The sequence below is a fragment of the Ranitomeya imitator genome, chromosome 5, assembly GCF_032444005.1.
Source record: "Ranitomeya imitator isolate aRanImi1 chromosome 5, aRanImi1.pri, whole genome shotgun sequence".
NCBI classification, from domain to species: Eukaryota; Metazoa; Chordata; class Amphibia; order Anura; family Dendrobatidae; genus Ranitomeya; species Ranitomeya imitator.
The window spans coordinates 459,775,617-459,802,696 of record NC_091286.1 but is presented as its reverse complement, the minus strand read 5'-3'; the positions used below and the strand labels follow the sequence as shown (position 1 = coordinate 459,802,696).

General features: G+C 45.9%; 1 protein-coding gene across 3 annotated transcripts in view; it reads right to left on the bottom strand.

The window, feature by feature from the left end:
- The window catches only part of GNB4 (G protein subunit beta 4), a 197,955-nt gene that overhangs the window by 11,603 nt on the left and 159,272 nt on the right, over positions 1 to 27,080 (bottom strand). For all 3 annotated transcript variants that reach the window (XM_069727269.1, XM_069727270.1, XM_069727268.1), the window contains exons 2-6: positions 5,523 to 5,631; positions 3,404 to 3,442; positions 3,210 to 3,316; positions 2,702 to 2,765; positions 1,701 to 1,863 (exon numbers count right to left, since the gene is read on the bottom strand). In XM_069727269.1, the coding sequence (XP_069583370.1) occupies positions 1,701 to 1,863; positions 2,702 to 2,765; positions 3,210 to 3,316; positions 3,404 to 3,442; positions 5,523 to 5,579 (430 nt within the window). In that variant the 5' untranslated portion in view covers positions 5,580 to 5,631. The remainder of the gene's footprint in view (positions 1 to 1,700; positions 1,864 to 2,701; positions 2,766 to 3,209; positions 3,317 to 3,403; positions 3,443 to 5,522; positions 5,632 to 27,080) is intronic.

Below are 27,080 nucleotides of genomic sequence, written 5' to 3'. Positions count from 1 at the left end.
TATGCAGCATTATATTGGGCAAATGTGTCTATGGAGCATCTTATGGGGCCATTATTAACCTTTATGCAGGATTATATGGGGCATATTAAATATGGAGCATCTTATGGGAGCTGAAGATGGAGCGGCGCCGGAACGATCAGCACGTGAATATTGAAAGTGCCCCGGCACACAAAGAGGTGAATATGTGATTATTTTTTTTATTCTTTTTTTATCGCAGCAACAGCAAATGGGGCAAGTGTCTGTATGGAGCATCTATAGGGCCATAACGTTTTTGCAGCACTATATGAGGCAATTGTCTGTATAGAGCATCTTATGGGGCCATAATCAACGTTTGTGCAGCACTATATGGGGCCATAACGTTTGTGCAGCACTATATGGGGCAAATGTCTGTATGGAACATCTTATGGGGCCATTATTAACCTTAATGCAGGATTATATGGGGCATATTTTAATATGGAGCATCTTATGGGGCCACCATAAACTTTATGGAGTATTATATGGGGCTCCTGATTCAATATGGATATTCAAAAACACTAAGCCTACTGATGTCTCAATTCATTTTACTTTTATTGCTATCTATTTTTACTTTTGACATTTACCGGTAGCTGCTGCATTTCCCACCCTAGGCTTATACTCGAGTCATTAAGTTTTCCCAGTTTTTTGTGGCAAAATTAGGGGGGGGGGGGTCGGCTTATACTCGAGGATATACGGTACTTTAAAAGCTGCTGGGGACCAAGCCGCGCTGGCGACTATTCAGAAAGGCTTCTCCCCACTTGCTGAAAGACTCACCCTCACATACACAAAGGGAGAGATCTGTCACTCAAAGGAAGCTGCTGGGCAGAAGCCCACGAGAACCTTCTTGTCCAATTAGTTGACCAGCGGTTTTTAATGTGTTTTTTTCTGTAAATTGAGCTACGTTTTGCAGTAATCATACATCCAGTGTCTTATACATACATCAGCTTAAAAGAGCTTGTCAAATAAACATGAATTACCTAGGCAGAGAATAGTTTGCAAGTGAATGACCACTGGGGGTCCAAATGCTGGAAGCCCCACCAAGTTCTCAAGGTTCCCTTTATGAGTGGAGCAATAGCACACAAGTTCCCTATAGTAATGGGTGGGATCCCACAGCAATCATCATCCATTGTAGGGGAACAGGCGATTCATGGTAATTGTAGCCCCACGCTAGCCTGTTGTGGCACTTCACACAGAATATGCGACTAATTGTCTCAAAGATTCGGGTCTCGCCTGTGGAATCTGCACCCAACTACAGACTGCGGGACTCCTTGTATGCCATAAATCTGTCAGTTTTTCAGAACATAAATCTAAGGCCCAGTTACATTTGTGTCTGGACTGTTATTTTATGACTGGTGAACACAACCAATAACCAAGTCCACCATCGACAGCTGGACAGAGATAGATCACCTCTCATGTCAACATGCACAACGCTTCCTATATGAAGCTAGGAGATCAGTGTCACTGTGAGATTCCAACACATAGTACAAATATATAAAGGAAACGAATGTTTAAAAAAGAAAAAAAAAAAAAAAAAAAAGGACAAGGTCAGGCTCATATGACGGAGACTGACTCAGCGTACTGTTCCCATGAACTTGGCCAAACATCCAACAGGTGCAGTTACAGCGGAATCCTGGACCTTGTGTAGGAGAAGCACCGGGGCATGCTGCCATCATGGCATTTATTACCTGTGTGTCCTGGCAGCTCTCGACTCACTCGCACATTTCCTTCTCTGGTTTTCAAGTTGTAAATGGAGCAGATATTGTCTAATCCTCCACAAGCTACGTAGTTTCCAGATGGCGCATAAGCACAAGTCATCACCCAGGAGGACCGAAGAGGAATGGCGTGCATCTACAAGAACCAAGAGAATTATCAGACAAACCAGCCACAGAACAAAAAGACAGAACTTGAGATGTAATTATCTATTCTTGTACTAGGAATAAGGGACTCCTAGCAGAGACTACACATCTTAGTGACCTGCAGAGGTACCCATACATACAAGATAGGTGAGAAGAAGAAGAAGTGTCCATGCATTACTACACCTAGAATGGGCAACTTCTCCTGCTTCCAGCGTCAGTCTGGTCCTATTGGCAGCCACGTGACAATATTTATACCACCTGGCTCACAGAATGGCATGTCTATGGAAAGGAGTCTCAGATTTACTTAAGGAGGCTGACTTCTGGGTGGTCTGAGCTGCAGTCTCGTGATTCAGAACAAGACTAGGAAAACACTGGGAATTTAAAGTAATTTAAGAGGACCTGTCATGAATTAAGAAAACAAAAAACAAAAAAAAACACACAAAACAGAATTGGAGTACAGTAGCAGGACACTCTGCTCCCAATGCAGCAGAGCAGTAGCCGAGGGTCATTAGCATATCACATCCAATGCCAGACGGTGTGACTCCAGCCATAGAAGCAGGCTCTGGAGCTGAGCCTGCTCCATGCAGTACAAGCGTCGGCTGTGTTACTAGCCCAGCATTAGACAAGAACATAACCCAAATTAACCTAATTGCATCAGTTCAACTTTTTAAGTGCCACTGTCAAGCGTGATGGCAGTATTTAAAAGTCTCCCAGTAAGAAAAACACCAGCCCTAACAGAGGGCAAGTGATGAAAAAAAATAAATAAAATAAATGATAATTTGGCTTGTCACTTTTTTTTTTTAGTAACAATTAGACACAAATAAATGTACCTTGTTTGTTGTATAACTGTCCCAGATAATCAATTTCCCATCTTGGGACGCACTTACTAATAGCCTAGGGAAAAACAGAACACAAGCATGAGAGATCAGACGAACAATGGAACAGTTTTATACTAGACTGAAGATCTAAAGGAGTGCAGTTCTTGTAGGATCCTTCCTGGGTCTCACTGATAAATCATAAGGCAAAGGATTTAGCAGATCCAACTACCCGGCCAGATAAATGGCATCTACACCCACCGATTGTCTGCTACCGTTTACATGGCCCAACCAGCTCTAACATTTTTGACCTTCTGTTCATAAAACTGAACATGCGGCTGACAAACAAGGATTTTTGGTTATCACAATACAATTAATGAGAAAAGGAGAAATGGTTCTCTGACATCTCATCCTTGGGCAATGATGGGGCCCAAGTGTAAAAGTGAAGAGAGAAGAAGACTTCTGCCAAGCTCTGTATCTGAATATGGAAGATGTACCCCAGCTGATCTAGAAAAACACATACCTCGAGTCAGAGCCCCAGTGCATGGCATAAATTTTAGCTAAGTGACCTCGCAATGTGCGTCGAGTTCGCATTTGGATTCGGCCTACGGAGTCCAAACTGGTTGTGATCTATTGTGACGGGGAGATTAAAAGAAACAGTTAGAGAGGAATCGTGGAGAAGTGGTGGGTATACTCACAGAGGACAGCCCAACGTACCTGGACGAGGGTTGTATCGCTGCATGCTTTCCGGGCATCCTACAACAAAGAGAATTCATTGCAATGTGTCAAAGACGTAATAATCCAGAAGACATACCCACGGCATGAGTAGAACGTCACATTCTGCATAGTCACAGCCATACTACATTCTGCACAGCCAGCGACTCGCAGATTACCACAACTGTGCAGGGACCGGAGTCTGCCTACAGGTCACTAAAGGGCATCTAAAGGAGGATTTATGGCGATACAGGGAGCTGCCATTTATTCAAGTCCAGTCTACGCTAAGTCACCACAAGATCACGTCTAATTACATGTCAAAGGGATTGCCTGATTGATGGGTTGGTCCAACCCCAGGTCCACCACCTAACTGACAGCCTGTCCTAAGCTTGGGCCATCGAGAATTCACACTTTGCCTATAAAGCAGAAACCTGGAAAATAGAGGGTGAAAAAAAATGTAATTTACTTGCCTTTAAAGGAGCTATCCATCTTTCTGGGACAATGTGTTTTTATTCATTTAATTTTTTTTACTTAAATTCATGTATTTTGGGGTAAAAGAATTTTTGCAACGGTGTTTAAGAATGTAGCATTATTTGCCTTCTATAACCTCAATGCTGCGTTATCGCTGGCTGCAGAATGAGTTAACGGAGAATCTGTCAGTCAGCGGATTTATGGTCACAGACCACATCACAGTTGAATGTGAGAGGGACAGCCTGTAAAAGCCAAATGGTGCAAAGCCTTTAATGAAACCCATTTGCAAATATGGTTTTCGAACATGCATTTAAAAAGAAAAAAAATAAATAAATAGTCCCCAAAAAGGTGGATAAACCGCTTTGAAAGTTTTTTTTTTCAAATAAAACACGTGTATTCTCACATCTGAGTCAGCGGGCACCATGGTGAAACTAAGTGAATCCTATTACGAGGCAATGGAACTCACTGGTTGGCACAGATGTCTGGAGTGCTATTGATCAGGCCCGGTGTTCTAATATCTGCTCACGATGGAGACCTTGACCCAAGTGTTAACACAGCCTTAGGCCTCTTTCCCACGTCCAGATAATTATCCGTGTCCGTGTGCTCACGTAGCACATCAGTGTGGCACACGTGCGGCAGCCGTGTGCCGACTGAGTACCACACGGACCGTGCAGGAGACAGCGCTACAGTTAAGCGCTGTCCCCTGCGTGTGGTGCTGAAGCCGCAATTCATTCCTTCTCCCCAGCAGCGTTCGCTGGAGAGAAGGAATGAAAAAAAATAAAAGGTTTTTTTTTTCCCCCCTTAAAAATAAAGTTTGTGAGTCACCACCCGCCTCCAATCCCCTATGCGCCTCCCCGCTTGCCGGGAAATACTCACCCAGCTCCTGCGATGTATGCTCTAGCGCCGGCAGTAGGTCCTGTGTGAGCGGTCACATATTATCGCTCATTACAGTGATTAATATGCGCATATTCATCACTGTAATGAGCGGTACCATGTGACCGCTCACACAGGACCAACTGCCGGCGCCGAGAGCATACATCGCAGGAGCTGGGTGAGTATTTCCCGGCAAGCAGGGGGGGGCGCACAGGGGATGGGAGGCGGGTGGTGACTCACAAACTTTATTTTTAAAGGGGGGGGGGGGAACCCCAAAAAACACCTTGATTTTTCATTCCTTCTCTCCAGCGAATGCTGCTGGGGAGAAGGAATGAATGCCGGCTTCAGCACCACACGCAGGGGGGACAGCGCTTAATTGTAGCGCTGTCTCTCCTGCGGGCAGTACGTGCACACGGAGGAGAGTGCACACTGTTCTCCGTGTGCACGTGTGCTGTCCGTATTGTGGTCTATGCTGCCGGTAAAAAACGGACATGTCTACGTGTTTTGCACACGGTCCGTGTGAAAACACGCACATGTGCAGAAACACATAGATTCTAATGGGTCTACGTGTGTCAGTGTCTCCGGTATGTGAGAAAACTGTCACTACACGTACCGGAGACACTGGTGTGTGAAAGAGGCCTTAAACTGATAACGTCAGTGACAAATGGATCTGATGGAGAATCTACTTCTCTATACAATCCAAAGCCCAGCTAATTTCTTGCCGTGGTTGGTAGAACAGGGGCAGGCGCATGTGCAATATCCCAAAATCAAGTCTTACTCGGATCTGATTCCGCAGCTGCTCGGCTTCTTGTCGTAACTGTTCCAGTTCACTCATCTTGAAAGCCTGGAACTATTACACCCCTCAGCCACAAACCGCAAGAACAGATCTAGAAAGAAACAAGGGAATACAGATTATTTATACATTACATAGGTTTATTACACACATTATAAATATACACAAGATATCAGTAAAGCACATTGGTAGTTTGTTTGCTCGTCACACACAGATTTGTTGGAGATGATGTGTATTTGCCTTATTTGCACATATGTGAACATGGTCATTAATATAGAAGAATAAAAAAGGAATCAGATCAGAGAGACAGTTTGTGAACTTTCCTCTGCTCCATTTCCTGACATCACTGACAATTCACTCCACCAAAGATCGTCTAGCCTTCCATTCACACTGCACATTACTAATATTCATTTCTGATGTAGTGCCCATACCCTGAGTCTAGGGGTGCAGGGACCTCCGTAGATGTCAATCTAGAGGACACTATTAGATGGTCACTATAGTAAAGCCCTACTAAGAGCCGTCGTAGCTACACGTTTGTGATGTCCATGTGATGTACAGACAGACATGCCGTTCCAGCTGCCAAGCTCCCCATACTCCTACAGGTTTGTGTGCGCACGCTCTGGGCCATCCTCACCAGGAGGCAAAACAGGAAATGATCTTGGGTGCAACCTTGATCTGAGGTCAGTGAGCCATTGTCTTCCCCCTTGTGCAGCTCTGGAAGCGTATGAAGCAGAGGTGCCTCCATCGGACAATAGCACAAAAACAGGAAACAGTCAGCCCCGCCCCTGGTAAGGAAGTAAACGCCGCTTTACCCTGTGCATCCAGTCCTCACATAGAACCTGACAGATGGTGACAGTCATACGGGAACGAAGAAGAAGTCTGGTGAACACGGCATCATCTCAAATGTAGTCACCTGGTCAGGGAAAACTACACCGGGCAGTGCCAGTGCTCCAGCCACAACACGTTTAACATAGTCCAGGGGAATGGAGACCTTCCCCAACATTGAGCATCTATACAGGGACTGGAAGCTAAGCCCTTCTATGGAGGGTGCCTATATGGGGAAAGATCAGGAGATGTAGCCCAATTATAAAATGTAAGTGTGCAGCACACATTAAAACTACACACAGGCTTTTTCCATCACAGAAAATGGTGGCACCGTGAGGAGTCAGGGTAGGACTGGCAGTAGAATAGAAGAGCAGGTTTAGCACAGCAGAGCCTCAACATTGTTCCCATTCCAATACTATTCCAGACATGTGCATTATGGCAGCTCAGTACTTGTCACCTAGTCCTTCAGTTCGTCCCCCGTTCTGCCATATATACACGTGTTCAGTAGTTGAGCTAGAAGCAGAGGGCAGGGCCAGACTACACAAGATTTGTTGTCTGTTACCATAGTGACAGATATGCAGAAACAATGAAAATACATTGCTAATTAAGGCTTTGGGCAACTTAAAGGGCAGGAGCCAGTCAACAGGCAATGAAGGACAGTCTAAAGGAGACTGACATGGAGGTAACCTCATCTGTCTGGTGAGTGAGGAGTCTAAGGGTACCGTCACACTATACGATTTACCAACGATCACGACCAGCGATACGACCTGGCCGTGATCGTTGGTAAGTCGTAGTGTGGTCGCTGGAGAGCTGTCACACAGACAGCTCTCCAGCGACCAACGATGCCGAGGTCCCCGGGTAAACATCGGGTTACTAAGCGCAGGACCGCGCTTAGTAACCCGATGTTTACCCTGTCACACACACCGATCTAGCGATGACAGCGGGAGATCCAGCGACGAAAGAATGTTCCAAACGATCTGCTGCGACGTACGATTCTCAGCAGGATCCCTGATCGCTGCTGCGTGTCAGACACAGCGATATCGTATGGATATCGCTGGAACGTCACGAATCGTACCGTCGTAGCGATCAAAATGGCACTGTGTGACGGTACCCTAAGGCTACTTACACACTAGCGTCGTACGACGCACATTGCAATGCGTCGTTTTGCAGAAAAAACGCATCCTGCAAAGTTGTTTGCAGGATGCGTTTTCTCCATAGGCTTGTATTAGCGACGCATTGCCACACGTCGCAACAGTCGTGCGACGGTTGCGTCGTGTTGTGGCGGACCGTCGGCACCAAAAAACGTTGCTTGTAACGTTTTTTGGTGTGTTGTGTCCGCCATTTCCGACCGTGCATGCGCGGCCAGAACTCCTCCCCGCAACTCACAATGGGGCAGCGGATGCGTTGTAATAATGCATCCACTGCCCCCGTTGTGCTGCGTTGGCACAGGATGCATCGGTACGTCGGCCCGACGCACTGCGACGGGCCGACGCTAGTGTGAAAGTAGCCTAACCTGAGCTCACAGGAATCGCCTGACTTCCAACATTTACTGACCTGACAACTCCCAGGAAAGGAGAGCTGTGCTGCCATTTCATTACCTACAGTTCTCTGGAACCCAGGTATCAGGGTATAATGCCCCAATACCTAGGATAGATGTAGACCTTCTCTGGGGGCGTTTGTTGTGTCATTCCTCACCGCTCCCACCCATTTTCTTGTGTAATGCTGCTTTCTTATGATTGGACAACATCATACAGGGGAAATCGCAAATGCTCCTAGAGCATAATCTCTGGTAACAACCCCCTCGGTTTGTGACAAAATTAGCATACTATGCACACTAAAATTTAAAAGCCAATACCTCTGCCATTGCAAGAAGAAAGAAAAAAAAAAAGAAGTTATTCGGATCCTCAGCTTCTTATGATGTAACCCATTTAACGGTGAACAGTCCTCTTTAACCCCTTCCCGACCTGTGACACAGCGTATGCGTCATGAAAGTCGGTGCCAATCCGACCTGTGACGCATATGCTGTGTCACAGAAAGATCGCGTCCCTGCAGATCGGGTGAAAGGGTTAACTCCCATTTCACCAGGCCTGCAGGGACAGGGGGAGTGGTAGTTAGCCCAGGGGGGGTGGCTTCACCCCCTCCCCCCCCCCCCCCCGTGGCTACGATCGCTCTGATTGGCTGTTGAAAGTGAAACTGCCAATCAGAGCGATTTGTAATATTTCACCTAAAAAACTGGTGAAATATTACAATCCAGCCATGGCCGATGCTGCAATATCATCGGCCATGGCTGGAAGCACTAATGTGCCCCCACCCCACCCATCGCCCCCCCAGCCCTCCAATCTGGGGTCCGCTCCCCTCCGTCCTGTGCTCCGCTCCCCCCGTGCTCCAATCACACCCCCCGTGCTCCAATCAAACCCCCCGCACTTCGATCACCCCCCCGCACAGCGATCCCCCCGTGCTCCGATCCACCCCCCTGCACAGCGATCCCCCACCCCGTGCTCCGATCCACACCCCCCCCCCCCGTGCTCCGACGCCCCCCCGTGCCCTGATCTCCCCCCCCCTTATACTTACCTAGCCTCCCGGGATCCGTCTGTCTTCTTTCCTGGGCGCAGCCATCTTCCAAAATGGCGGGCGCATATGCAGTGCGCCCGCCGAATCTGCCGGCCAGCAGATTCGTTCCAAAGTGAGTTTTGATCATTGAGATATAATCTATCTCAGTGATCAAAATAAAAAAAAAAATAGTAAATGCCCCCCCCCCCCCCCCCCCTTTGTCACCCCCATAGGTAGGGACAATAAAAAAAAAAAAAATATTTTTTTTTTCCACTAAGGTTGGGGTAAGAACTTGGGTTAGGGGTAGGGTTAGGGTTTCGGTATGTGCACACGTATTCTGTTCCTCTGCGGATTATTCCGCTGCGGATTTGATAAATCCGCAGTGCTAAACCGCTGTGGATTTATCGCGGATTTACCGCGGTTTGTCTGCGCATTTCACTGCGGTTTTACAACTGCGATTTTCTATTGGAGCAGCTGTAAAACTGCTGCGGAATCCACAGAAAGAAGTGACATGCTGCGGGATGTAAACCGCTGCGTTTCCGTGCAGTTTTTCCGCAGCATGTGTACAGCGATTTTTGTTTCCCATAGGTTTACATTGAACTGTAAACTCATGGGAAACTGCTGCGGATCCGCAGCGTTTTCCGCAGCGTGTGCACATACCTTTAGAATTAGGCTATGTGCACACGGTGCGGATTTGGCTGCGGATCCGCAGCGGATTGGCCGCTGCGGATTCGCAGCAGTGTTCCATCAGGTTTACAGTACCATGTAAACCTATGGAAAACCAAATCCGCTGTGCCCATGGTGTGGAAAATACCACGCGGAAACGCTGCGTTGTATTTTCCGCAGCATGTCAATTCTTTGTGCGGATTCCGCAGCGTTTTACGCCTGTTCCTCAATAGGAATCCACAGGTGAAATCCGCACAAAAAACACTGGAAATCCACGGTAAATCCGCAGGTAAAACGCAGTGCCCTTTACCCGCGGATTTTTCAAAAATGATGCTGAAAAATCTCACACGAATCCGCAACGTGGGCACATAGCCTTAGGGTTAGGGTTGGAATTAGGGTTGTGGTTAGGGGTGTGTTGGGGCTATGGGTGTGATTAGGGTTATGGCTACAGTTGGAATTAGGGTTAGGGGTGTGTTGGGGTCTCCAAACGCAACATGGCGCCACCATTGATTCCAGCCAATCTTGTATTCATAAAGTCAAATGGTGCTCCCTCACTTCCGAGCCCCGACGTGTGCCCAAACAGTGGTTTACCCCCACATATGGGGTACCAGCATACTCAGGACAAACTGCGCAACAATTATTGGGGTCCAATTTCTCCTGTTACCCATGTGAAAATAAAAAAATGCTTGCTAAAACATCATTTTTGAGGAAAGAAAAATTATTTTTTATTTTCATGGCTCTGCGTTGTAAACGTCTGTGAAGCACTTGGGGGTTCAAAGTGCTCACCACATATCTAGATAAGTTCCTTGGGGGGTCTAGTTTCTAAAATGGGGTCACTTGTGGGGGGTTTCTACTGTTTAGGCACACCAGGGGCTCTGCAAACGCAACGTGACGTCCGCAGACCATTCCATCAAAGTCTGCATTTCAAAAGTCACTACTTCCCTTCTGAGCCCCGACGTGTGCCCAAACAGTGGTTTACCTCCACACATGGGGTATCAGCTTACTCAGGAGAAACTGGACAACAACTTTTGTGGTCCAATTTCTCCTGTAACCCTTGGGAAAATAAAAAATTCTGGGCTAAATAATTATTTTTGAGGAAAGAAAACGTATTTATTATTTTCACTGCTCTGTGTTATGAACTTCTGTGAAGCACTTGGGGGTTCAAAGTGCTCACCTCACATCTAGATAAGTTCCTTTCGGGGTCTAGTTTCCAAAATGGGGTCACTTGTGGGGGGTTTCTACTGTTTAGCCACATCAGGGGCTCTGCAAACGCAACGTGACGCCCGCAGAGCATTCCATCAAAGTCTGCATTTCAAAACGTCACTACTTCCCTTCTGAGCCCCAGCATGTGCCTAAACAGTGGTTTACCCCCACATATGGGGTATCAGCGTACTCAGGAGAAACTGGACAACAACTTTTGGGGTCAAATTTCTCCTGTTACCCTTGGGAAAATAAAAAATTGCGGGCTAAAAAAATCATTTTTGAGAAAAGAATTTTTTTTTTTACAATTTTCATGGCTCTGCGCTATAAACTTCTGTGAAGCACTTGAGGGTTCAAAGTGCTCACCACACATCTAGATTAGTTCATTTGGGGGTCTAGTTTCCAAAATGGGGTAATTTGTGGGGGATCTCCAATGTTTAGGCACACAGGGGCTCTCCAAACGCGACATGGTGTCTGCTAATGATTGGAGCTAATTTTCCATTTAAAAAGCCAAATGGCGTGCCTTCCCTTCTGAGCCCTGCCGTGCGCCCAAACAATGGTTTACTCCCACATATGGGGTATCTGCGTACTCAGGACAAAGTGGACAACAACATTTGTCGTCCAATTTCTCCTATTACCATTGGCAAAATAGGAAATTCCAGGCTAAAAAAATCATTTTTGAGAAAAGAAAAATTATTTTTTATTTTCATGGCTCTGCATTATAAACTTCTGTGAAGCACCTGGGGGTTTAAAGTGCTCAGTATGCATCTAGATAAGTTCCTTGGGGGGTCTAGTTTCTAAAATGGGGTCACTTGTGGGGGAGCTCCAATGCATAGGCACACAGGGGCTCTCCAAACGCGACATGGTGTCCGCTAACGATGGAGATAATTTTTCATTCAAAAAGTCAAATGGCGCTCCTTCCCTTCCGAGCCTTACCATGTGCCCAAACAGTCGTTTACCTCCACATGTGAGGTATCAGTGTACTCAGGAGAAATTGCCCAGCAAATTTTAGGATCCATTTTATCCTGTTGTCCATGTGAAAATGAAAAAATTGAGGCTAAAAGAATTTTTTTGTGGAAAAAAAAGTACTTTTTCAATTTGTGAAGCACCTGGGGGTTTAAAGGGCTCACTATGCATGTAGATAAGTTCCTTGGGGCGTCTAGTTTCCAAAATGGGGTCACTTGTGGGGGAGCTCCAATTTTTAGGCACACGGGGGCTCTCCAAACGTGACATGGTGTCCGCTAAAGAGTGCAGCCAATTTTTCATTCAAAAAGTCAAATGGCGCTCCTTCCCTTCCAAGCCCTGCCATGCGCCCAAACAGTGGTTTACCCCCACATATGAGTTATCAGCGTACTCAGGACAAATTGGACAACAACTTTCGTGGTTCAGTTTCTCCTTTTACCATTGGGAAAATAAAAAAATTGTTGCTGAAAAATCATTTTTGTGACTAAAAAGTTAAAATGTTCATTTTTTCCTTCCATGTTGCTTCTGCTGCTGTGAAGCACCTGAAGGGTTAATAAACTTCTTGAATGTGGTTTTGTGCACCTTGAGGGGTGCAGTTTTTAGAATGGTGTCACTTTTGGGTATTTTCAGCCATATAGACCCCTCAAACTGACTTCAAATGTGAGGTGGTCCCTAAAAAAAATGGTTTTGTAAATTTTGTTGTAAAAATGAGAAATCACTGGTCAAATTTTAACCCTTATAACTTCCTAGCAAAAAAAAATTTTGTTTCCAAAATTGTGCTGATGTAAAGTAGACGTGTGGGAAATGTTATTTATTAACTATTTTGTGTCACATAACTCTCTGGTTTAACAGAATAAAAATTCAAAATGTGAAAATTGCGAAATTTTCAAAATATTTGCCAAATTTCCGTTTTTATCACAAATAAACAGAATTTATTGACCTAAATTTACCACTAACATGAAGCCCAATATGTCACGAAAAAACAATCTCAGAACCGCTAGGATCCATTGAAGCGTTCCTGAGTTATTACCTCATAAAGGGACACTGGTCAGAATTGCAAAAAACGACAAGGTCTTTAAGGTCAAAATAGGCTGAGTCATGAAGGGGTTAAGCTTCCCCAATTCACGCGTTTGTGGCTCTCACTAGTGAGGAGTGCAAGTGGTTACGCGAGTTTGCACAGAGTATCGCAGGGGCTCAATAGACATGTTCGTGTCCCCGCTCACGCATGTTTCGCTGCTGTTAGACAGCCACAAAACATGTGGGGCTTGCTTGTGTTTGTCAGGCAACTCCAGCATGTTTTGTGGCTGTCTAACAGCAGTGAAGCATGCACGGTGCAGGGACTCTTAACAGGTCACTCGAGCACCCACGATACCTTGTGCATACCAGAGCACCCTAGGCAAGAACCTGTAACAAGCACTTGCACTCATCACTAGACCTCACTTTATTCACAAGGGTGGTCAGGTTATGACAGGAAAGAACATTCCCTAAGCTTCCCACAAAACTGGAAGAATTGGAAAATAGAGGCTTAGCCCAAACTGAAAATCATCCCTGAACCATGGTCCTTCCACCACTAAATTTTACAGTAGTAACTAACGCCAGTATTGCTGCAAAACACAAATGGAGGAATGCAGCCTCCCATATGAATTATTTCTGTGTAGCCATGGTACGGTTCCTTACAGAGGCCATGCGACAGTCACAAGGTATCGCTGTGAAGGGGGAGATCACCACAATGGGGGCCAGAAAGTTCCGTTAGATGAGTAGAGCAGTAGCTATTTCACCGACTACAAGAACTGTGGTCACGCAGGATCACTACTGCTCCATACATCAGGATAAGTGGCAGTTTCAATGTCGGACGAAGTGATCATACATTTATCACCTATCCTGTGCACAGGTGGCAAAATGGGCAGAACAAAGTATCGCTTCAGGTTACTTAACTAGTCACAATGTATGCCAAGCAAATCATAGCATATTGGTGGGGTAAGGGGTATTCAAACACCCCGTGTGCCTTCAGTCTTTGTGGCTTATCTCCGAGGTTCTGTACGGAGTGGTGGCCGCCATGGGAGGTGCTCAACCATTGCCTGCTGATGAACAGCACTGCGGAGAAGCCATAATAGAGCTGGTGAGAAGTCATGTACTATTGTGCTGAGCGCCGTCTGAGAATAATAAAAATACAGCAAGATGCCAATAGTACAGAGGTACGCCAGCGTGTGCAATTATATGTCTGTAGGTACAGATGCAATCAAAATTATTCAACCCCCATTGTAAGTTAGATTAGCACAATTTACACACTTTCTGCGGTTTGCAATAAGACATTTATGTAGCTCAACAATAAAAGGTTTCTCTAAATCCAGCAAATGGCACTCTGGCCGTTAAGCCCTGATGCAAATGCGAGTCTGCAAAACAGCTGATGTGTGCAGATGCAAGGTGCCAGACCCACACCGTTACCATATTGATGACCCATCCATAGGATCTGTATAACCAGACCACCCAATTTATTTTTTGGATCATTCAAAATTATTAGTGAAGGTCAATGCATATGAGAAATGAGCGAAGATCCCTCAGTAGTGATGAGCGAACGTGCTCAGATAAGGAGCTATCTGAGCATACTCCAGTGCTAACCAAGTGTCTTCATGGTGCTCCAGAGGTTTGAGTTCCCGCGGCTGCATGTCTCGCGGCTTTTCGACAGCTGCAACACATGCAGCGATAGCCCAACAGCAGCAAGACATACAGACTCAAACTCCTCTTTTGAGCACATCGAAGACACTCAATGAGCACACAAGCATGCTCTGATAACACATTACCTGAGAACGTTCACTCACTCTTCCTCAGGAACGCTGCCAGGAGCTGGCGTCTGACTACATGTCACGTTTACAGCAGGTCATAACAGCCATGGACTTCTCAGTGCTAAAGACGCTTGTCGTGAAGGGGCTAAATAATTCCAAGACTGCAATTGTCATTAACAGTGGAATAACGGTGCTGAACTTGGAGGAACCACCGGTTATATCAGTTGTGGTGAGTGGTTTATATGGTTGTCTCATTGGTTTATTACAGTTTGGAAATTTTGCTAATAAAGCCAATTTTCAAAGGGTGGTTGAATAAGTGTAAATTACAACTGTATTTACATTCATGTACATTTACACTTGTGTACTCGGCGCAGCGGTACATGACGGCTCTATGCAGCAGCGATGGCACTGTAAGGGGCACACGGTGACATATGACGGATGGTACGTTCTATGTATACCTTCCATGTGTAATTCCACAGCATAACTTACATGACCCTCCAATTTCATTCTTGAGCTGCGGATTACCTAGTTATGTAGATTTATGACTGACGCTCTGTGCCCCTTATTCTACATTGTTCTTTGTAACCCTATAAATTCCTTTCTATGGGTTCGACAGCTACAGGTGTTGTCTCTTAAATGACATATGTAGTAGATCCCTTCTTTCCATATACTTACACTAAGGTATCAGGAATATACACACTTTTGTTAATTAAAAGATGTGCCTTTTACTTATTTATCGTATGGGAATCCCCATTATAGTATCCCCTTATTATTGCGGTATTAGGCAGCTTTACTATTTGTCCATTGATTTATTTTTTTACTATGTATTATTATTATTACTACTACTACACTATCTGTTATGTATAGATTATTAGCTTTCTCTATACTCCTTCAATGTCATTTAGTAACTAGGTTACTTTATACCATGATCTATATACTGTCAGGATACAATTCATTTATGCAATTGATTTGTGCGTCATGTGTGGTCATTGATTTTTTTTCCCCCGCACCATATTTACTCCCCACACAATTGTAATTTAAGGTTTTTATTAATTTTTTTACTTTAGTAAAAAAAAATTTGAGACTTTAGTACCAAGATATATTTCTTTCCTGTTACTTTAGTCTGTTATTCGATAAAAATTATTTATGTTTATCCAATATTAATAGGGGTCTCTTTATTGGATTTTTTAAACTGCAGGATCACTATTCCATAAGCAAACTTTGCAAGAAAAACAGAAAAGAAATATATATCTACGTGGAATGCATACCTTTTTATCCCCATCCAAAAAAATAAAAAATCCCAATGTACAAGTTGCAGAAAAGTATAATTGCAACAAAGTTGTGTGTGCAAAATGTAAAGAAAAACAAGAATGAGAAAGCAATGATTTGGAAATCTCAGTCATATTTACACCAAAACACAGATTAGAAGGTGAATATAAGGCTAGGTTCAGATTGCGTTAGGGCAATCCGTTTAGCGCTAAGCGCTAGCGGATTGCGCTAACGCAATGTCTTTCGGGGTCGCGTTTAACGTCCCCGCTCTCGCAGATCCCCGATCTTCGAGAGCGGGGAACGGACCTTGGGAGCGCCGCGGACGCTGCAAGCAGCGTCCGAGGCGCGTCACAAAAAACCGGCACATCGCTAGCGCGTGCCAAAAATGGCACGCGCTAGCGATGCGCATTCCCATTGCTGCCAATGGGCGCGCTAACGGACTCGCTACACAGCATTAATTTTGCTGTGCAACGCTGTTCGTTAGCACAGTCCCATTAACGCAATCTGAACCTAGCCTTAGACATTTTCTCATTTCATTTAATTTTTTTTTACTCATTTACAAATTGATGGAAGTGACATCTCAAAAAACTTGGGACAGGGCACTTCCTTTTCTAGCCTTTTGTTACAGTCCCAATTTTTGAGATTTTTTGCTGACAAACTGTAGGAGTTAATTTTTCATTAAATGTACCGTATATACTCGAGTATAAGCCGAGATTTTCAGCCCATTTTTTTGGGCTGAAAGTCCCCCTCTCGGCTTATACTCGAGTCATACCCAGGGGTCGGCAGGGAAGGGGGAGCAGGGGCTGTCTAATTATACTCACCTGCTCCTGGCGCAGTCCCTGCACGTCTTTTCCCCGGCGCCGGCAGCTTCTTCCTGTACTGAGCGGTCACATGGTACTGCTCATTACAGTAGTGAATATGCAGCTCCACCTCCCATTAGGGTGGAGCCGCATATTCATTACTGTAATGAGCGGTAATGGTGACAGCTCAGTAGAGGAAGAAGCAGCAGCGTCGGGGAAGCAGGGACTGCAGAGCACCAGGAGCAGGTGAGTTTAACGGGCAGGGGAGCGCTGCGCGATATTCACCTGCTCCTCGTTCCAGCCACCGCTCTGTCTCTTCTGCAGTGACGCTCAGGTCAGAGGGTGTGGTGACGTGGTTAGTGCGCGCCCTCTGCCTCAACGACGTGAATATTGAAAGTGCCCCGGCACAGAGGTGAGTATGTGATTATTTTTTTATTTTTTTTTATCGCAGCAACAGCAAATGGGGCAAGTGTCTGTATGGAGCATCTATAGGGCCATAACGTTTGTGCAGCACTATATGAGGCAATTGTCTGTATAGAGCATCTTATGGGGCCATAATCAACGTTTGTGCAGCACTATATGGAGCAAGTGTCTATGTAGAGCATCTTATGGGGCCATAACGTTTGTGCAGCACTATATGGGGCAAATGTCTGTATGGAACATCTTATGGGGCCATTATTAACCTTTATGCAGGATTATATGGGGCATATTTTAATATGGAGCATCTTATCGGGCCATCATAAACTTTATGGAGCATTATATGGGGCTCCTGATTCAATATGGATATTCAAACACACTTAGCCTACTGATGTCTCAATTAATTTTACTTTTATTGCTATCTATTTTTACTTTTGACATTTACCGGTAGCTGCTGCATTTTCCACCCTATGGGAGGTGGAGCCGCATATTCATCACTGTAATAGGCGGCACCACGTGACCGCTCATACAGGAGAAGCTGCGGCAAGGACAGGAAGCAGCGCCAGCGAGGGAGCCGGGTAAGTATTTTATTAACAGCGGGGGGGAGGTGCACAGGGGGTGGGAGGGGGTTGGGGACAGGAATCTTTTTTTTTTTTTGTGTTTAAAAAAAAAAAGTTTTCATATCTTCTCTCCAGCGAACGATGCTGGAGAGAAGAAATGATTAGCGGCTCCAGCACCAGATGCAGGGGACAGCGCTTAACTGATATTCAGCGTAAACGCACGGACATGGATAATTCCAGTACCGATTTTTCCGGTACCGGAATTATCTGAACGTGTGAGACTGGCCTAACTTCCACTTTCTGATCTGCGCTCTATGTTTTGTTGTGAATAAAATATAGCAGTAAGATTTCCAAACCACTGCCTTCTAAAATTATTTTCATAGTGTCCCAACTCTATAGGAATCAGGGTTGTACTTTTAAATACAGCTTTCTTCCATATCCATAGAGGCAGGTGGAATAACGGAGGCACTTTTACATGGGCTGATAAGGATTCCCGACCATTAACCCAAAATTGTCAGACATGTACACATTGGTTAATAATTTGTTAGCCGCACTTCACTCCAGGAAAACAAGATGTGCCGCTAACAATAAAGACACCAACAATCACTCAGACTCCTATGATGCCACTGGTTGCTCAATGTAAATTGAGCCCATCGGTGATCATTTGTGGGTACCCACATAACAGAACCTTATGGAGGGTAAACTGCAGACAACACGAGTTACCAGATAGTAGAGGAGTGCGACCACATGGCCTGGCAGACCACGGAATGGATGCATAATCAGGCCGAGAGAAGGGCCACCGCTATGGGCTCTTACAGACAACACTGAAGGCATCTTCAAAGCCACAGACTAGAATGATTTCCTTGGTTTTTTTTTTTTTTTTTACGGTAAATTTTTATAAAAGTTTTCAGATATAGCAAATTGAAAATAAGGATTCAATAAATCCAAACAAATACATTCAGAAACATTTTCTAAAGATCCATTAGCAGAAAATTAAAAGGAGCTTCAAACGCAAAATGTAGTACAATAGACTCCCCCAGTGGTGAAAAATCAAAATGTAAATTGATAATGGAAACATAAAATTCTGCTGAGTTTTCTATTAAGGCTATGTTCACACTTTGCGTTGTCCCTCTGCGGGTTCTCCCGCAGCGGATTTGATAAATCTGCAGGGCAAAACAACTGCGGTTCTCCCTGCAGATTTATCGCGGTTTGTTCCGCGGTTTCCGCTGCGGGTTTTCCGCCTATACTATTGATGCTGCATATGCAGCAATATGCAGCATCAATAGTAGTGTTAAAAATAATAAAAATTGGTTATACTCACCCTCTGACGTCCCGATCCCTCGGCGCTGCACCCGGCGGTCCGGTTCCAGAGATGCTGTGCGAGAAGGACCCTTCGTGACGTCACGGTCATGTGACCGCGACGTCACCGAAGGTCCTGGTCGCATAGCAACTCTGACCAGACGGCCGCGTGCAGCGCTGAGACTTCAGAGGGTGAGTATAACATGATTTTTTATTTTTATTCTTTTTTTTAACCCCAAATATGGTTCCCGGGGCCTGGAGGAGAGTCTCTTCTCCTCCACCCCGGGTAGGAACCGCACATTAGCCGCTTACTTCCCGCAACGTGAGCACAGCCCCACGCGGGAAGTAAGCGGTTCAATGTATTCCTATGGGTGCAGAATCGCAGCGATTCTGCACAAAGAAGTGACTTGCTGCGGGTTTTAAACCTCTGCGTTCCCGCGCGGTTTTTCCCGCAGCATGTGCACAGCGGTTTGCGGTTTCCATAGGGTTTACATGTTACTGTAAACGCTATGGAAACTGCAGCGGACCCGCAGCGGCAAAATCGCTGCGGTTCCGCGGTAAAAACCGCAACGTGTGAATATAGCCTAACACTTTCCAATACAGTTATAGTTGGCACCACTGTACACTAGCTCCACTTGTCAATCTACCAAGTAAAACTTATCAACTTAACCACACATATAGGAACAAGACCGACACAAAATAGGATAAGGAGCGAGAAAAGCACAAAACCAATAATATTAAGGTGAGAGAAGACACCTAGTCACTATTCTGAGCCCAATAATAGTCCCAAACCATGTCAAATCTGTCCACACTCGCTCTCATCAAGGCCATAATATATTCTATCCTACGAGCGTCAGCAATCCTGTTCAGAAAATATTGATTGGGGGGCGGGGGGGCTGATTCCAGTGAAGAGCCATCAAGCACCTTGCTGAGGTAAGAATATGAAGTAAAAGTCTAGCTGAATTCTTCCCCATCCCTTTAGGGGCGACATTTAGAAGGTAATCTAATCCAACCGCCACAAAGAGGGCCCTGCTTTTTAAAGCTCTCACCTCCTCCCAAAAACCAATGATCTAGGAGCAAGGCCAAAAGATATGGAATTGTGACCCCACTTCAATTAATGAGATCATACAGCATACACACAATACTGTACTATAGTGTCCCTGTATGGATGCGTACACGGTTACTGCCATGCAATACAGATTACGCGCATGGAATGAGAAATTATATATATATATATATATATATATATACACATACACATACACACACACTCTCGAGTATAAGCCGACCCCCCTAATTTTGCCGCAATAAACTGGGAAAACTTATTGACTCGAGTATAAGCCTAGGGTAGGAAATGCAGCAGCTACCGGTGAGTTTCAAAAATAAAAATAGATGATCCATACCGTTCATTATTGCCCCATAGATGCTCCATATAAAGCTGTGCCACATATAATGCTCTGCACCGTTCATTATGGCCCTATAGATGCTCCATATAAAACTGTGCCATAAAGAATGCTCTGCACCGTTTATATGGAGCATCTATGGGGCCATAATGAAGCTGTGCCATATAGAATGCTCTGCACCGTTCATTATGGCCCCATAGATGCTCCATATAAAACTGTGCCATATAGAATGCTCTGCACCGTTCATTATGGTCCCATAGATGCTCCACATAAAGCTGTGCCATATATATTGCTCTGCACCGTTCATTATTGCCCCATAGATGCTCCATATAAAGCTGTGCCATATATAATGCTCTGCACCGTTGATTATTGCCCCATAGATGCTCCATATAAAGCTGTCCAATATATAATGCTAAAAAAAAAATAAAAAAAAAAAATCACATACTCACCTCTCTTGCTCAGGACGCCGGTGCTTTCAATATTTACCTGCTCCTCGTGCGGCTCCGTCTCCAGCACTGACGCTCAGCAGAGGGCGCGCACGGACTACGTCACCGCGCCCTCTAACCTGAGCGTCACTGCCAGAGGACGCTGGAGACTGAGCCCCACCGGAGCGAGGAGCAGGTAAATATCGCGCAGCGCTCCTCTCCCCGTATACTTACCTGCTCCTAGCGCGGTCCCTGCTTCTTCCACCGCTGCATCTTCTTGCTGTATTGAGCGGTCACAGTTACCGCTCATTTTCAGTCATGAATATGCGGCTCCACCTCTATGGGAGGTGGAGCCGCATATTCATGACTAATGAGCGGTACCATGTGACCGCTCAATACAGGAAGATGCAGCGCTGGAAGAAGCAGGGACCGTGCCAGGAGCAGGTAAGTATAACTAGACAGCCCCCGCTCCCCCTCCCCTGCCGACCCCTGGGTATGACTTGAGTATAAGCCGAGAGGGGGACTTTCAGCCCAAAAAAATGGGCTGAAAATCTCAGCTTATACTTGAGTATATACGGTATATCACCACAACAGGTTATTACCTGTGAGTGCTGATTGGGCCAAAGTCCTGTTCTAGAAGGCATTGGTGTGTGACCATGGAAAGAAGCCCCCGATGACCGGACAGAGCACCAGGGGTATCAGGACTTGAGGCTGCCGTTTTGATGAATTCTTGTGGAGTGAAATTGAAAGAAAACCTCTAGAGAAGACAGATTTTTGCAAACGTCAAGTTGAATTCACGAGAATAAATTCGCCCATCTCTAATCACATTTTTAGTCTCCACTGACCTCTATGGAAAAAGCATTTGGGCAGGAAGCCATCAAGGATTTTGACCAGTTTTCTGGCTTCTTATGTCTTATGTTATGATGATTTTGCCTCTTCTGAAATGTGGGTGGGAAAGGGATTCAATATAAACCGGATTTATGAATTGCAAAAAAAATTCTATCTCCAATATGGAGGAAGTGTTAAAATTGGAGGCACAACCCTACACAGAAATCTGACATGTAAAGCTGCACCTCTACATATCTGGTACAGATACAGGTAGCAGTCTCCCAAACACCATTTAAAAGGTACCACGTTCATCTGTTCATAAGCCAATATGCGAGTTTATACACCACCATCATACAGTACAGGAAGGAGACAGCTCTGCCTCCTAGAGGTGACTGTACTAACCACCACAGGACCACACCGCCATCATACAGTACAGGAAGGAGACGGCTCTGCCTCCTAGAGGTGACTGTACTAACCAAAGGACCACACCGCCATCATACAGTACAGGAAGGAGACGGCTCTGCCTCCTAGATGTGACTGTACTAACCACACCGCCATCATACAGTACAGGAAGGAGACGGCTCTGCCTCCTAGATGTGACTGTACTAACCACACCGCCATCATACAGTACAGGAAGGAGACGGCTCTGCCTCCTAGATGTGACTGTACTAACCACACCGCCATCATACAGTACAGGAAGGAGACGGCTCTGCCTCCTAGAGGTGACTGTACTAACCACCACAGGACCACACCGCCATCATACAGTACAGGAAGGAGACGGCTCTGCCTCCTAGAGGTGACTGTACTAACCACACCGCCATCATACAGTACAGGAAGGAGACGGCTCTGCCTCCTAGAGGTGACTGTACTAACCACCATGGGACCACGCCGCCATCATACAGTACAGGAAGGAGACGGCTCTGCCTCCTAGTGATGAATGCACTAACCACCACAGGACCACGCCGCCATCATACAGTACCGGAAGGAGACGGCTCTGCCTCCTAGAGGTGACTGTACTAACAACCAAAGGACCACACCGCCATCATACAGTACAGGAAGGAGACGGCTCTGCCTCCTAGTGATGAATGTACTAACAACCAAAGGACCACACCGCCATCATACAGTACAGGAAGGAGACGGCTCTGCCTCCTAGTGATGAATGTACTAACCACCACAGGACCACACCACCAGCATACAGTACAGGAAGGAGACGGCTCTGCCTCCTAGAGGTGACTGTACTAACCACACCGCCATCATACAGTACAGGAAGGGGACGGCTCTGCCTCCTAGAGGTGACTGTACTAACCACCACAGGACCACACCGCCATCATACAGTACAGGAAGGAGACGGCTCTGCCTCCTAGAGGTGACTGTACTAACCACACTGCCATCATACAGTACAGGAAGGAGACGGCTCTGCCTCCTAGAGGTGACTGTACTAACCACCATGGGACCACGCCGCCATCATATAGTACAGGAAGGAGACGCGCTCTGCCTCCTAGTGATTAATGTACTAACCACCACAGGACCACACCGCCATCATACAGTAGAGGAAGGAGACGGCTCTGCCTCCTAGTGATTAATGTACTAACCACCACAGGACCACACCGCCATCATACAGTAGAGGAAGGAGACGGCTCTGCCTCCTAGTGATTAATGTACTAACCACCACAGGACCACACCGCCATCATACAGTACAGGAAGGAGACGGCTCTGCCTCCTAGAGGTGACTGTACTAACCACACCGCCATCATACAGTACAGGAAGGAGACGGCTCTGCCTCCTAGAGGTGACTGTACTAACCACCATGGGACCACGCCGCCATCATACAGTACAGGAAGGAGACGGCTCTGCCTCCTAGTGATGAATGCACTAACCACCACAGGACCACGCCGCCATCATACAGTACCGGAAGGAGACGGCTCTGCCTCCTAGAGGTGACTGTACTAACAACCAAAGGACCACACCGCCATCATACAGTACAGGAAGGAGACGGCTCTGCCTCCTAGAGGTGACTGTACTAACCACACTGCCATCATACAGTACAGGAAGGAGACGGCTCTGCCTCCTAGAGGTGACTGTACTAACCACCATGGGACCACGCCGCCATCATATAGTACAGGAAGGAGACGCGCTCTGCCTCCTAGTGATTAATGTACTAACCACCACAGGACCACACCGCCATCATACAGTAGAGGAAGGAGACGGCTCTGCCTCCTAGTGATTAATGTACTAACCACCACAGGACCACACCGCCATCATACAGTAGAGGAAGGAGACGGCTCTGCCTCCTAGTGATTAATGTACTAACCACCACAGGACCACACCGCCATCATACAGTACAAGAAGGAGACGGCTCTGCCTCTTAGTGATGAATATATTTTGCAGCAGAAAATACAAATCAACATAAACAACATTATGCAACTTTGTGAAGATGCTGGAGAAAACAGGTACAAAAGTGTCAATATCAACAGGAATGAGTGCCCTATATTGACGTGACATTTCTGCAAAAAAAAAAAAAAAAAAAAAAGGAGCAAATGCTCCACAGTCAAAGCCGGGTTTAAGTTTTCAACTGCACATGGATTCAAAGATTTTACTTTTGGAGAATTGTCCTCCTATCTCAGGAAACAAAAGTGGAACTGAGCAGCCATAATCAACACTTATGTCTGAAGAAAAAAAGGGAGACTTGCAAGCCAAAGCACACCACCCCATCTGTGAAGAACAGGCTGTGGTATCATTATAATGTGGGGGAACTCTGCAGGACGGACTGGTGAACGTCACATGGATGGCATTAGAAGAAAGGAAATTTGTGTGGGGATATTGAAGGAACATCTCAAGACATGCCCCAGGAAATTACAGATTTAGCACAGTTGGGTGCCCAAAAAGGACAATGACTCCAACCACACTTCTAAAGTTGTGACAAACTGGCTCAAGGACAACAATGTGAAGATAACCGAGTGGCCATCACAAACCATTGACTTCTATGCTTGAGTGAGAATGGTCTACCAACCTGACTGTTTACCAGCTGTTTACCAGGAGGAACGGGCCAGAATATTATCGTGAAGCATGGTGAAAGCTGCCCGAAATGCGTGGTAGCACAACCAATGTAAAGGCAGTTACCATATACTAACCATATGCATGCAAACTTCTGAGTTGCAGGGAAAGTGAGGAAAGAAATAAAAGCTGAAATAAAACATTGCCTTTAGTATTACGCCTCATTCAGACATCTTTTTCACGTACCAAAAAAAAAAAAAAAATGTTAGCAGCGTTAGTGTTTTAGATCAGTGTGTCATCAGCTATTTTTACATTTTGGAGGAATAAATTAAAAGCTTTTCCTATCCTTTACGCCTCATTCACACATCAGTACTTTTGAGTGGAAAGACTGACCCCTGTTCTGTGTTTTGGACATGCGAACAGCACCTTAGACTATAATGAGTACATGTCGCATCCGTGAATATCACATCTAGAACACGGACGTGTGAATTAGGCATTTTTTGGATCCAGGAGTGGGAATGTGGAGTAGGGTTAAAGGTCGGGATCTGTGCAGTATATGCTAAGATGAGAATGGCTATGGTGTAGGTAAACTTAGGATTTCAACTGCGGGCAAAGGGCACTCGGCATCTGCAGGGTGATGCGGCCTATGCATACATTTAGGCAATTTGCACTCCGCCTCCCCAGCACATATGCTAATTATAATAGAAAGAAGCTTCACCCATGTTTAATTTCTTCCCTTAAAAAAGGAAGCATTTTACTAGATATATTGCTCTTGTTTCTGGTAGAGGCGCAACATCAGAAAATCCTGGTGCCCAGGTAGATTCCCATGAATAGTGCTGCATCTATTGTGGTTTCCTCCAGACAAGTGGTGCCAGATTGCCTGGTGGCCGCTCAGCTTCCTCCCGCCATGGGAAGAACAAACACTTGGCCAAGAGGAACAGACAGGATTATGGTGATGTCAGTGGAGCGGACCTGTATCTGTCTATGGCTAGCTGTACACAGCACAATGGCCCTTGCTGATAAGGCGGCCATCGAGATAAGGGCATTATGAATCTGGCACCAGTGAAAAGATTAGCATTATGGCACTGACACACTGTGTGCAGCGATGCCCCACCCTGGCATTAACATTGGCTCCTCACTGGTAACATATATCATCATTACAGGTCTTCTCACTTTTCAGGCCCACAATGTGGGCCATACAGAAAACATACCTCTAACTTGCAGCACGATATGAGATGCTGACAGTGCGCTCTATTTGTACTGTGTGCCAAATAACTTGGACAAGGATGGCAACGCAATGTTCGGACTGGCTGTCTGCTCTCCCGACCCAAGCGTCACAGCTGCATAGACATACATGCTGTCCCATTCGGGTCAGGAGAGCCGACTGCCAGTCGGAGCATTGCAGTGCCATCCTCGTCCGAGTTATTAGCCGTCTGACTTTTCCCTAATTCACAGCGAAACACACTCACATTCAGTGTCATAATACACATTGGCCATTCATGTTATACATGGACAGGACTGATCTGTAAAAACTGTTGAATGGAGCCCAATGGATACATCGAGGTATATAGTAGAGCTTTTTTCAGCATTAAAACCCAATGCAGGGTTGAAAGTCTGCACAGAGGCCAACATCCACATAAATGCCAGGACCTAAGGTTTCCCAGAGAGGCACACTGACTCTGCCAGCTGGTCTTCTGCCTCAGTGCATCATGGTGCCATCTCTTCCTTAAGTAACGCACCCAATCATTCACTTAATAAAAAAGAAAATGTGACCAAGAGACCAGATTCAGCTGGGGGTCATGTGCCAATGTAGAGTCTTTGGGTTGTGGAGTAGGGCCTCCATGGGCATGCTGCCCGCCCTCTACACTGGAAGCTGCAACACTCGGGGTCTGGACAAGTTTCCATCATTGCCATAGAGTGGCTCTTCTATGGGATCAGACCAAGTTTGCTAGCCCACACGGGCCTCAATAAGCCCATGACCATGTCCCCACCTCTCCATCAGACTACCTTTCATAGCAATAACCACTAATCTGGAAACACCCCACAGACCTCATCTTTTTGGAGTTGTTGTGGTGTAGCCATTACAGTCTGGCCCTTGTCAGATGTTCTGAGTGTTACGCTTGTCCACTTTTTCTGCTTCCACACATCAACATTAAGAAGGGAATGTTCACTTGCTGCCCAATATGTCCCACCCCTAGAAGCCATGGTCCTGAGAGCACAAGGATGCAAGAGAGCAACCGCATAGTGCATTATAGGTGAAAAACGGACGCCCGAACGAGAGGCCTGAGGGTCTTATACTGTCCAAGCCCTGTTATATTTTCTACCAGTCTGAGCCCTTTTAGGCTGGGGTCACACTTGCGAATGTGATGCGAGAAAAACTCGCGCATCAGCATCAATACCCGGCACTGCCGCAGGCACTCAGGACCGAAGCATGCGGCTGCATAGAACTACATACAGCTTCACAGTGTCGGGTACTTATGTGTGAGTTTCTCAGACCCCGGCCTTTGAAACACATTAGTTCCCCCACTAGCAATGGCAGACTTGCATTACATAAGACCCGG